The 12,473-nt window shown below is 48.9% G+C and overlaps 1 protein-coding gene across 1 annotated transcript; it reads right to left on the bottom strand.

Moving 5' to 3' along the window:
• Positions 1 to 930: 930 nt before the first annotated feature.
• Positions 931 to 11,617, bottom strand: Mrap (melanocortin 2 receptor accessory protein). Its single transcript, XM_051150200.1, has 3 exons — positions 11,282 to 11,617; positions 3,087 to 3,186; positions 931 to 1,478 (listed from the first exon to the last, which is right to left on the bottom strand). Exons 1-3 carry the CDS (start codon positions 11,385 to 11,387, stop codon positions 1,301 to 1,303), a joined length of 384 nt encoding a protein of 127 aa, XP_051006157.1. The 5' UTR covers positions 11,388 to 11,617; the 3' UTR covers positions 931 to 1,300.
• Positions 11,618 to 12,473: the final 856 nt, after the last annotated feature.

The following is a 12,473-nucleotide window of genomic DNA, read 5'->3' as shown; positions in this document are numbered from 1 at the left end:
CGTGACTGCAGAGCAGCATCTGAGCTCAGCAGCAGCTGTCCTCTCCATCTTCCTGTTCAATTTCACCAGCCCCAGGTCTAGTGAGACCACGCCTTGCTCTCACCCCGTGAAGAGTGGATGGTACGTGGTCTTCTACACATGGCATTGAGTTGTACAGCAGCCTTCTAGACCTACAGTCCACATCTATGACATTAAACAGATTGCATCTGTACTGACATGCGGAGGCTTTCCTTGTCATTCTGTAAATGGTGCAGTCACCACCACCTGCCTCACTTACTCATCTCGCTTTAGAAATGACTACAGAATGCCAGAGATAGGCCGTATACAAACATGGCTCAATTTTACAGAAGAGATTGGCTTATCCAGGTTTGATATCATGCCACCCCCTGTCAGTACCAAGGGACTGCCCCAGCGGAAATACTGTGGTGAAAAGAGAAACTTATTTAAGAGTAAAGCTTACCAACTCCCTGACTGCAGGCTAGGGATGCACCTACTGGTTTTCTGGACCTCGTGCTGTCTCTCATCAACCAGGGCTATCGGTACTAGAGACCTAGTTGTTTCAGGCCCTCGGTGCCACAGTCCTATAAGGCAGCATCTGAAATGGGAAGCTACTGGCTAGCTTTGAGAACTCAGCATTCTGGGCCAGTGTCACAGACTGACTGGCTCCCCTGGATTCAGGCCCTGCTCCTGACAAGCTCCTCGGGCTCTGTCTGAAAGGCTGTGGGGAAGGAGAGATGTGATCCAGCCGAGCTGGCCTGGGAGGGCACACACCATTGTATCAGTGGAGGGCACATGGGAGGTCTCCAGGCTTCCCCAGCATCCTCACCAAAGCATGTGTACAGAATGTGTTCAGTCACAAGCGATAATAGAGGCCAAGTGTGCTCAGGCACAAGCGATGATATAGGCAAAGCAAAAGGTTAATATTCTTTATCCCAATTCATATTTTATTTTCCTCTGCATCCCAAAACAAATGTAAGCAGCAAGCAGGTTAAGCATGCTCAACAACATCATCTATGTCTAAGGCATCTTCATCCTAGCTCGACTATTAACATGTGAAATGGTCCTCCTTGTAGACTTGGTTTTGACCTGGTCAGTTTCTTGCTACATTTAAGACCATTGTAAATGGCTTTTAAAAGACATGGCTGTCCAGGTTGGTTTGAGTTCAGCAGTTCATTTGGCCGTGCCTGGCTCACTAACGTCAGTTCTACAGTTGAGAAGTTCTGTCTCCAGGCTTACCACTACAGGTCACTCGTTCCTGAAGTCAGCTGATGCCCTGGGGATCCCCATCCTAACTGTGGTCCTAGGGGAGATCCAGGGGTGCAGGGGGTGAGGAGGAGGAACCCTCCTGCTGTAAACATTGGTCAGTGCCAGTTCTACTTGCTGGCTCCTCTGTTGTCTGCGGGGAGGCCCTCCGGAGGCAGAAGGAGGGGTTGAGGCTGTGACTCCATGGACATATTTGGTGGGGCTGGAGACTGTGCCTGTGGACAGAGCAAATGAGAGGCAAACATCAAAGGACTGGCTAGAGAGTGGCCCTTAGCTGGAGGGCCTACCTGTCCCTCCCTGCCACGAGCCTGTGCGGAAGCCAGGGAGACATGAGTGTCTTGTTGGGAGCCAAGCCTTGAGTCCTTCCTTCTGTGCCAGCCCTTGCTTCTGTGTTCATCTCTCCTCAGGCATCCAGCCACATACCTGAGTCAGTCACTGCTTAGCCACACTGTCTTTAGCTAAGCTATCTATCTTTCCTGGATTTCCAGGCCCTGGAGGTGCTGGACACAGTGAACATGGCTGCCTGGTATAAACCTCTTGGATTTTATTCACAGAATAGGATGATTGCTATCTCATAAGTGGCGTCAGGGTGAGCAGGGGCCAGGGACAGGCTAACAGGAGACCCATCATGTGATTACAGTGGTAACAGTGAGGGGCACAGGAGGGGAGCTGCTGAGGGCCAAAGCCCTTCTCCTCAGATGCCCCAAGATGAGCCTTTTGTTTCTTGTCCTCCACCTTATTTTGGGGTGGGGGTCCTCACACAGTGCCTCAGGGGACTTTTCTTTCTTTTTAGATTTCATATCTGCGTGCCAACATCAAGTGTATGCCACCCAGAGAGGCCAGAAGAGGATGTCAGATTCCCTGGAGTTGGATATCAGGCAACTGCCCCGTCTGGGTGCTGGGAACCCGACTTGGGTCCTCTGGAAGAATAGCAAGTACTCCTAACTGCTGAGCTACCTCTTCAGTTCCAAATACACACATGTGCACATGTCTTCGCCACCCCTCCCAGCTAACACACGCACGCACGCGTGCACACACACACCTACACCCCTTTAGGTGGGTTAGAACTTAGTGTAGACCAGGCTGGCCTCAAACTCACAGAGATCTCCCTGCTTCTGAGCAGTTACAGGGTAGAATAATCTAGAAAGTCAGTTACCCAGCCCCAGAGGATCTCCCAGGACTCATCTCTAACTTAGCCAACAGGACTTGACCAAGAGACAGTGACCAGAGATGCCTAAGTTAGGCTCCTGTGTCCCTAGGGAGCTCATCAACAGCAGTTAACTGGCACCTGGGGTTGTTTGGGCATTTTTTTTCCCTTTTACAGTTTTATATTATAAAATCCATACATGTAAGGTGCTCTGTAGTATGCTTATTGCCACACTAATTTTAAAATAATGACACCATTCCCAAGAGAACCCCATTTTCAGTCCCTTCATTTCATCTGCTTTCCTCTAACCCCTGGGTAACTACCAGCCTCCACTCTGTCTCTGGCTTCACCTATTCTAGAAATTTCACATAAAAGGAATGAGAAGATACATGGTTTTGTGTTTGGCCTCTTGCACTCAGCAGGATGTCTCTGAGGGCTAGTCATGAATGGCTCACTGATGATAAGTGCCGAGGAAGTGGCTCCCTGGGTGGTCTCTGTGCAGATATCACAGGCTGGACTCACACAAACAGTGTGGAACCACTCCTGTATGTACTGATTGTCATTGTGAGGCCATCGGCTGCTCACCCACGGTCACTGTGAGCGGGGCTGTCCCGACACAGTGCCCTCCTTACACTATTACATCTGCGTTTGTCCCATCGTCTGTCTTCCTGCTTACCTCATCTGTGGGGAGCCTGACCAGGACATGTAGAGCAGGATGAGGAAGAGGAGCACCACGAAGGTAGCCAGGCTCACCCAAAAGGCAATGACGATGGAATCTGTGGGAAGAAACAGCATTAGCTGCGTTGGCCTGACAGCAGAACGGTCCTCAGCAGCAAGTCGGGAAGGGAGGTGGGTTCCCTGTGAGCTGTCATGACCAGCTGTGTCCAGGAACAGCCTTGGGAAGGGAAGTGTGCGAGCAGCTCCTCCTCAGTTAATCACAAACTAACTGGAATCTTGGGGCTCCCCACAAGCTTTCTCCTGTGCTGCTGCTGCTTGGAGGAAGAATCCTGGGGGATGAGTTACAGTCTCCTTTTCACAATGCGTGCAGCTCTGTGCAATAAGACTCTTGCTGAACCGGGGCGACAGGTCCCAGGAGGAACCTTGTAAGGGACCCATCCTCAGAAATCTAGGAGAACTTTATAGGGCTACTGGGCCCTGTTGAAACTCAAGGCTCTTACCCCTGTGGGTGGGGCCTGGTACCAGGGAACTGGGTAGTGACCCTCTCTCAGGTAGAGAGGGTTGTAGCCAGCACCATGGCCATGTGTGTGGCTCTGGGCAAGTGGCAAACAGGAACCTTACTTAGTGTCTTCCATCCTTGTGGAGAGCCTGGCAGGGAAGAAGGGCCTGTCTCTGAGGCTCCAGGTCAGGGTCATTTGGCAGGTAGCTGGGGAATTTTCATACTATGGAGGTTTTGGGGTGGTGACCTACGGCTATGAGAACAACGGGGTAACCTCAGGACAAGATGCCCAAGCTGGGAGAATCTATACATCCCTCAATGTGTGACATAAAGAGACCACTGAAGCATAGTAACCCAACAGGTACTAAGCACACAGCCCTGCCGTGCAGCCACCTGTTGGTGAATTGTAATGCTACACAGATGGGAGGGCTAACACAAAGGGAAGTGCTCACACATTGTATCAAGGCAAACAGTTGTTCATGAATGCTGTACAAACAAACGAGCAACCATCCCAAGAAATAATGGTGGCATGAGAGACGTCAGCTAAGTGGAGATGGAAGTGAGGCTTTGGGTGTAAATAACGGCATCCCTCCTTTTCAGAATCCCCGACCTTTCCAAGGCCCCTAGTGAGTACCAGCATCCTCAGATCCTCAAGTCCATCATGGAAGCCCACACTGTGTGTGCATATAGCCTGTGCATATGTAGCACTGCCCATGTTTGGAAAAAAAGGGGAGCATCTCTGCTTCCTATGACCCAGATAGGTAGAGAAAAAGATATTTGCAAAAGTGGACCTTGGACCCTAACAGTTAATGTCAAACTGAGGCTTAGGGCGGAGGAGGTGACTCCGCTGGTGAGCAGCCTACTGCACAAGCATGAACACCTAAGGTTGGATCCCAGGCATGCATGGAAAAGTGAGGTGCTCATCTGAAACCCTGGCCACTGAGGGGGGACGACAAGTGGGTCCCCAGAGACCACTGGCTGGCCAGCCAGGCCAATTGCTGAGCTGCTGAGCTTCAGGTTTAATGAGCAACCCTGTCTCCGTAAAATTAGGTGCTCAACATTGAATCTGGTTGCCCAGGCATATGTGTACTTGCACACTATACTACACACACGCAAACACACACACACACACACACAAAGGAGCGGGGGGGGGGGGGGAAGCGCAACACAAGCCCCTGCCTTTTAATCAGTTCTTTACAGCATTTACAGGAGGCAAAACAGAGATCTGAGCTGTGTCCCTAAGCTAAGAAACATGAAGCAGTTTAAGGGAATTTCTGGGGTACTGGGAAGTGGAAAATGAGGTCATAGTGAATGTCCTAAACTGAAACATGTCAGGTCGAGAGGAAACTCCAGTCCTCCAACCCCCAAAAGGCAGTCCAAATATTCAGAAACAAGCTCAGCCTGGACTGTGAGGTGGCTATTAGCACATGAGAGCTCACACCGGCCTCCAGGCCCCCTCAGTACCACAAGTACTGTTACACATGCAAACTCCATGCTAGACCCCAGCTCTCCTCCCCTCCTACCTTACCCTAAACTCCCTCCAGCTCACGGGCTTCCTTCCCCCAGATATTCAGGGTTACAACCCTGCTACTCTCTGTGTTCTCTTCTCTCTCTATCCTTTGTCCTCTATCCCCTCTCACAGCTAGTGCTGGCCATGGTCAGTCTACTTTCTCTGCTCTGGGGACTCTTGCAGATGCCTCTAACTGTTCTTTCTCATATCTATAATAAAAAAAAAAAAAAAACCCTTCCCTGTAACCACACCATGGTCACTTTATAAAAAAAATCCTTTTCAAAACTGGCCAGTGGTGGCGCACACCTTTAATCCCAGCACTTGGGAGGCAGAAGACACTCAGATATCTCTGAGTTTGAGGCCAGCCTGGTCTAGAGTGGTTCCAGGACAACCAGGGCTACACAGAGAAGCCCTGTCTCAAAAACAACAACAACAAAAAACCTTTTCAAACGATCCCTTTGGCTTCCTCAGCATGCCTTGCCATGGGCCTATACTCCCGAAGAGTTATAATTCATTTCTTAACTCCCAAATATGAACTTATACTTTCTGAAAATTTAGAGTTTAGTTTGGAATTTTCTTCTGGATGGGTATTTCTGATTTCTGTGGGCTTGATGCTCCTTTTTCCTCTTCCCTAAAATGATGCGAGCTTTGAGGTTCTTAGCTTCTCAGTAGTTCCAACGAGCTGCTCAAGGGAGCGGCTTCAAGCAGTCAGCAGGCGAGAGCGGCCTCCTCACAGCTGCCTGCTGCAGGCCTGCTTGTTATCCCAGATTCTGAGCAGGAAATGAGGCAGCCTCTCACCTGGAATCCATTGTCTATGGATAAGTAGAACTTACATTTTGTTGTAGACCAAACTGAGGATCAGTAGCCACCAGTCAATTTCTATGCTAAACTCACTCTCATTGTGTTGCTTTGAAAAAGAAAGCCAAGAAAAATAGTTTCTTCCTCTTCTACTGAAAGTTCATGAGTGTTCACTGAGAACATTTTGTTCTAGAGGCAAGAACCTCCATCTGACTGAAAGGCTCTCACAACCACGGGTTTGTTTTCACAAAGAGGCTGTGGCCTGGCTAAGAAGGAAGCCAGTATTTATGGAGAACCGCCAAGCTCCTCTCTTTGCCTCTTTCCTGCCCATTCTTTTCTCTTCCATCCCTCTTTTCCTCTCCGACCCACCCTTCCCACCCCTCCTTTCCTCCTCTCTCCCCCCTTCCTTCCTCTCCCAGTTCACACAATGGACTGTGAAAGACCAAGCACCAACAGAGAATCCACCAGAAAAGATTGTGAGGCACATGCAGCATTGTATGCTTTGGTCTCAGCTATGTGGGGCACTTGGTGCAGGAAGATTGCTGGAGCTCAGGACGCAGGGCCAGCCTGGTCAACAAAGAAAGACCCTGCCTCTCAAAAGGCTCAGATGCCAAGTGTGGATGGCTTCGCTTTGTGTTAGAGGACTTATCTAACCTGTACGACACTGTGACAAAGTCCCTGCACATGCAACTTAAAAGGAGAACTAGCTTTGTGGCGCACGGTTTTAGAGATGACAGTCTGTGGTTGCTCCAGGACTCCCCAGTATCCTCCTTAGGGGCATATGCCAATGACCTAACCTCCATCCCCTAGGCCCCGCCTCTTAGAGTCCTCTCACTTGTCAACTATACCTCAGGCGCTGACTGAGCCTTTAGTGTAAGATCATACAGATCTTAGAATGGAGTTCATTAAAGCATCCCTGATAATGTGCTTCAGTGTGGCTGAGCCAGAGCCAGCCAACTCTAGTTTTGTTCTGGCTTCACTAGCATTCCAGGGTCCTGGTAGGAAATCGACTTCAGGTTTTTTTTGTTGGTTGGTTGGTTTTGTTTTTGTTTTTGTTTGTTTTTCAAGGATAGGGTTTCTCTGTGTATCTCTGCCCTGGAACTTGCTCTGTAGACCAGGCTGCCCTGTCTGCTGGGATTAAACCCACAGTGCTGGGTTTATGCAGATTGGTTTTAGGTTCACATTTTAACCCTTTCATTTCCTATTTATGACCTTGGTCATTCTGAGATTTTTTTTTTTTTTAACATTCTATCCTTGTCTATAATAGAGCCTATTATCAGAATTCAGATGATTACATGAAATAAATATAATTCAGGATAAATCCCTGGCATGGTTTCTTGTCCAATGGTTATGATTTCTAAGGAGAGCTAAGATTGTTGTTTTTGTCAAGAGAGTTTTATGGCAGGTGATGCGGTGACCTCTGACCTCACTAAAATGTGGAGTCTGAATAAACTGTGGCACAGTCCACTAGTTATGAATCCTAGGGTCTGTTCTTTATCCCTGTTTCATCTGGGCTCAAGGCTATCTGAAATAAAAACTGCATTTCCCAGCCACCTTTTCAGCTAGGTTTTGTCTGGCTAGACTTCCTGTACCTTACATCCTTCCTTATTCCTTTACTCCAATTTTCTGCTCAGCCATTGACCGTGATGTCATGAGCAAAGCCTAGAATGTGAGGTTGAGTGACGTGTATCAGGGATGGTAGAGGAGTGAGCCAGAAGTCGCCTAAGTCCTGAGGATTTCACGGCACCAACTCGCCACCCTGCTCTGGCAGATGTGCGTGAAAGAGAGCCATCAACTGGTTCTGCACCCTGCTCCTCTGTGAGCTGCCATCTGTGTTGCTCATGGAAGAGACAACAGCAATGGCAGATTCAAATGTCACCTCCCATTCTACCATGGAGAGAGAGAGAGAGAGAGAGAGAGAGAGATATTTTCCCAAAGTCTGTCTATTGATCAGATATTGAGAGCACTCTTCTCACTAGTTCCCAGAAACAAGTCACCCTCAACACTTCTGCGTCATTTTCCCTCCGAAGATGCTTCAGAGAGTGTGCTATGGTTGCCCAGAGTCCGTTTCAAATCAAAGGGTTCCTGCAACAGAGTCACTCCAGGGCCGTGCCCCCCCCCATCCCCCGCCTGAGGCCATTTGGTGAAAGTTCATTCCAAAGCAAACATTGCGACATCTTTCTTTAAACCTCACTTTCAGGATTTATGGCATGGGCGTGGGGTGGGCCATTTGCTGAAGACACTGAAGTCATGAGTAAAGTCTGACACTGATTGTTCCTCGTGTGAGAAGAGAGGTATCCTCAGCCCTCTGTGTCGGGTTTGTGGAAGCCCCTGTTATTTTCCAAGAAGGAGTGTGATTTAAGGTGTGGTTCTGCTCCCCTTAGCTCAGCTCCTGGAGTAGCAGGTAAACAGACAGTGTCATAGAAGCTGCCAGAAGCAGGGCAGCAGCAGAAGTCAATGTGGACGATGACAGATCCTTCCTAACCCATAATTACAGGGAAGGAGACATATGGAAGCTAATAGAGCATTAAAGCCAGTTCTCCTCGAGGGAAATCAAGTCACTGGAGGTCCATTTTATTAGGATAATTCGCATTGTCTCTGTAAGACTGGCATGTAGGATTGGTTTTCTTCTTAGTGCAGCCTCTCCCCCTCAAGAGAGGGACAGATATGAAGTCACCCCGCCAACTCCGATGGGTTCTTCGAAAGCCCATCTGCTGTTATACTGTGTTGCCACATCTCCACGAAACAGACATGAGCTGCACTGAAAACTACAAGGCTAACACCCTTGTAATATGGCAGCCCACAGCCCCCGGCTAAGTCCTGATTTCCTCTGTATCATAGTTAGAACTAACCTCCTAAGAACCGGGGGCACTTGAGAAGCTAATATTGTACATGCGTATGTCATGTGTGTGAAGGCATGCATATGCCATGGCACACATGTGGAGGTCAGATATGTGTTGGCCATTGCCATCTGCCTTATTTGGTACAAGATCTTGTTGCTCCTGTGTACCCCAGGCTAGCCCATGAGTGTCCACAGGAGTTCAGGGCTACCACACCCAGTTTTTATATGGCATCCAATCCCTGGTCCTTACCACTTTAAATACTGAGCCACCTCTTCGGCTAACAAATTAATATAGTCTTACTACATTTACTCATTGTGTGTGCACAGCCCAGCATGTGTGTGTGGGTCAAGGACAATTTGTGGGAGTCAGTTCTCTTTTACCACTTGAGTCCCAGGCACTGAGCCTCAGGCACTAGGCAAGGTTGAGCTCGCAGACTCTGAGACAGCCAGGAGTCCTCCCACCCAAAACAGTGGAACAGCTTTACAGAGCTGGTGGTGACCAAGTGGGACATCATCTTCCACACTCAAAAGAGTCACAGGATCTGAATGTCCCTGAACTCTGCATCTGACTGGTGTTCATTTTAAAAAGCTTTTCTCGGGGGAGATTGGGGGGGCGGGACTAGAGAGATGGCTCAGAGGTTAAGAGCACTGCCTGCTCTTCCAAAGGTCCTAAGTTCAATCCCCAGCAACCACATGGTGGCTCACAACCATCTATAATGGGATCTAGTGCCCTCTTCTGGTATGCAGGTGTACATGCAGCCAGAACACTGTATACATAATAATAAATAAAATCTTTAAAAAAAAAAACTTTTCTCAAGGCAAACCCACATTTTGTCCAGACCAACATGCGTCCTCAGGTTCCGAACTTGTGGTGGTATTTACAAGTAGGAATACTTTTTAATCCCACCACTTTCTCCCTCCACTTGTCTTCCTTATTGTGAGTCCGCATGTACAAGCACCTTCCCCTGAACATCGCAGTTATCTACCTGGCATCAGACAACACACAGCAAAGCTACTGTCCCCACCAAGGGCTTCCTGTGGTGTTGGGGACAGGGAGGTCCACAGGAAGCATGGACAGGCGCCTGCATTTGATGACTGCAAGTTGGAAACGAAACAGGAGCTTCATCCCAGAGGATGTGCTAGAAGGCAGTTCTGCCCCCCCGCCCCCGCTGACGTTTGACCTTGACCACATAGCTGGACTGGCCAGGCAAGATCATCTGCAAAGAGCCAAGACGCCCGAGAGATAAATGAAAGCAGATGAGTAAATGGAAATTAACTCCTGCTTGCTTTGAGGCCAGAGAGGCTGGACGTCTGTTGTCAGTTCACCAGATAGCTCAGAGGTGGTGGGAACACAGCTCCCAGATCTCAATATGAACAGTGAGAAAATGTAAAGTCTGCTGCTTGAAGAAACTTACGCAGCTTACTGGTGCCCCCAACAAAGGCAACTTTACCAGGAGATGTGCTTTCAAGACAGAAGTGAAGGGGGCTCGGCAGGCTCTTTGGTTCAATCCCCAGCATCACAGGGTGAGTGAAAATAGGAGGGCAGCTATTTGGGGGAAGGAGGGCTGGGGGCAAGGGAGGGTAACGGGGCCTGAATATCATCAAAGTCCATAGTTGGCCATGGTGGTGCGCACCTGCAGTTCCAGAACTTGAGTGACTGAGGCGGGAGGATTGCTGTGAGTTTTGAGTACCAACTGAGCCAAAGCTATATAATAAGACCCCTTCTCAGAGGAACAAAACCAAAAAATTATACTATCTACATGTATGAAAATGTTATGCGAAACCCATTATTCTGTAAATTAATATATACTAATCAAATGGGTGGAAAAATAAAGCATAAAAGTGTATGTATGTATGTTTGTATAATGTGTATGGTTGTATATGTGAGTGTGTGTGCATGCGTGTGTGTGTGTGTGTGTGTGTGTGTGTGAGAGAGAGAGAGAGAGAGAGAGAGAGAGAGAGAGAGAGAGAGACAGACAGACAGACAGACAGACAGACAGACAGACACAGCACTCAGACTAGGAGCCCATTCAGTGGAGAACCAGAACAACTTCCTCAAGTTGTCCTCTGACAGTCACAGATGCACCATGGCATTCCAACCCCTAGATAAATGTATATGTCTTTTAAAAAGAAACATTCAGGCTTAGAGAGATGGCCCAGTGGTTAAGAGCACTGGCTGCTGTTCCAGAGGACCGGGTTCAATTCCAAGCACTCACATGGCAGCTCAGAACTGTAACTCCAAGATCTGATACCCACAGACATACATGCAGACAAAACACCAATGCATATAACATAAACAAATTATTAAAAAAAAATAAAGGCGCATTCTGCTTAGTTTTATGGCAAGTTAATTCATAACCTTACTACTGCAGGTGCAGTTTGAACCCCATGCCTGCTTCATTTATATCTGTGTGTACACCAGCCGTATCATCACTGCTGGGTGAGTCTTCTGGAGTCAGTAAGTGAAGTCAAAGCCAAGAGCACCTCATCTAGGGCTTGGCCGGAGCCTCCTCTGTCTGGCCACCTTCCCAGGCTCTAACTTACACTTGTTGGCTTTCAGCTTCTTCTCGTCCACGGGAATGAGGTCCATGTAGTCCAGGTAATATTCATAGCTGGTGTCCAGGACAGAGGCGTTGGTCCTGTTGGCCATGACTGTGGCTGTGGAGGCCAGTGTCTGTCAGAGGCTCATATCCGGAGCTGAGCCCGGAGTCCCAGGGACGAGATTGCTTAACTAGTTTCTGTCAGACTCACCCAGACCTGTCTGTGGGTCTCCAGACATGGAGCCTGCCTACTTATCAGAGCTGCTTGGCTGGAAGGTCAGGGGGCTGTTCCCTTGTAGGGCCTCTGGTTCTTGCGTCTCCTGGAGAAAATTCCATAGAGAGAAAAGCCAGCTGCTACAGACGCGGCTTCCCGTTCAGCTCCAGCTTGCCTCTCAGTGGAAGGACAGGGACCTGGGCAAGAAATCAGATGGCAGACGCAGAAAATGACTAGCAGGGCTAGACTGAGCCGTCATTTTTGCCTCTGATACCTGAAAAGTGACTAAAACTACAAGGAGACCCTGCCAGTGCCCTTGACTTACATTGAGGCGGTTCCTGGTGTTATTGAGTAACCCGTGGGCCTCTGGCTTGGATTCTGAATGCACGCCCTGTACTTGCAACCTCTGTCATGTGCACAACCAGTTACCTAAAACCCCCACATCCCACTACTCGGCTGAATGTACCCCCCAGCTTTTACCCAAGCTTCTAGCAGCCAGCTGGGTGGCCAGCTGCGTCTGTTCAGACCAAAGAGGCAGTATATCCGTGTCAGCATTCCACAGAGCTGCACTCTCAGGAAATATGGCACAAGGGTCTTCACAGCTCTTGGCTGACACCGAGTGTAAGGAGGAATCCAGGCTTCTTAGGGACCTACCCCTAAGTTACACACTCACACGATCCCTAGATAGTCCCCAAGAATACGAAGGATACTGGAACCTGCAGCTAAGGCATGAGACACCTTAGGAGTTCCCTTTGGGGGCTCTGTTCTGGTTCTGGGTCTTTTGTGCTATGTCTTTTTTTAAGTATTTCAGTCTTCACCCCTGGGTGTCAGCAGGCATATTCTAGACAACTTGAGCCCTGCCAGTTCTGATCAGTCTGCTCTGCCAAGGCTGGCATCCACTGGGAGCTCTCTGAGGTCCTCAGCGGACTAGAAAGGGAGGAGATTGGATTTCCAAACAAAAGGGCCACTCGTTCCCTGGGAA

This window comes from Acomys russatus, chromosome 8 (assembly GCF_903995435.1).
Source record: "Acomys russatus chromosome 8, mAcoRus1.1, whole genome shotgun sequence".
Taxonomy (NCBI): Eukaryota; Metazoa; Chordata; class Mammalia; order Rodentia; family Muridae; genus Acomys; species Acomys russatus.
This window is presented reverse-complemented; position numbering and strand designations above follow the sequence as displayed.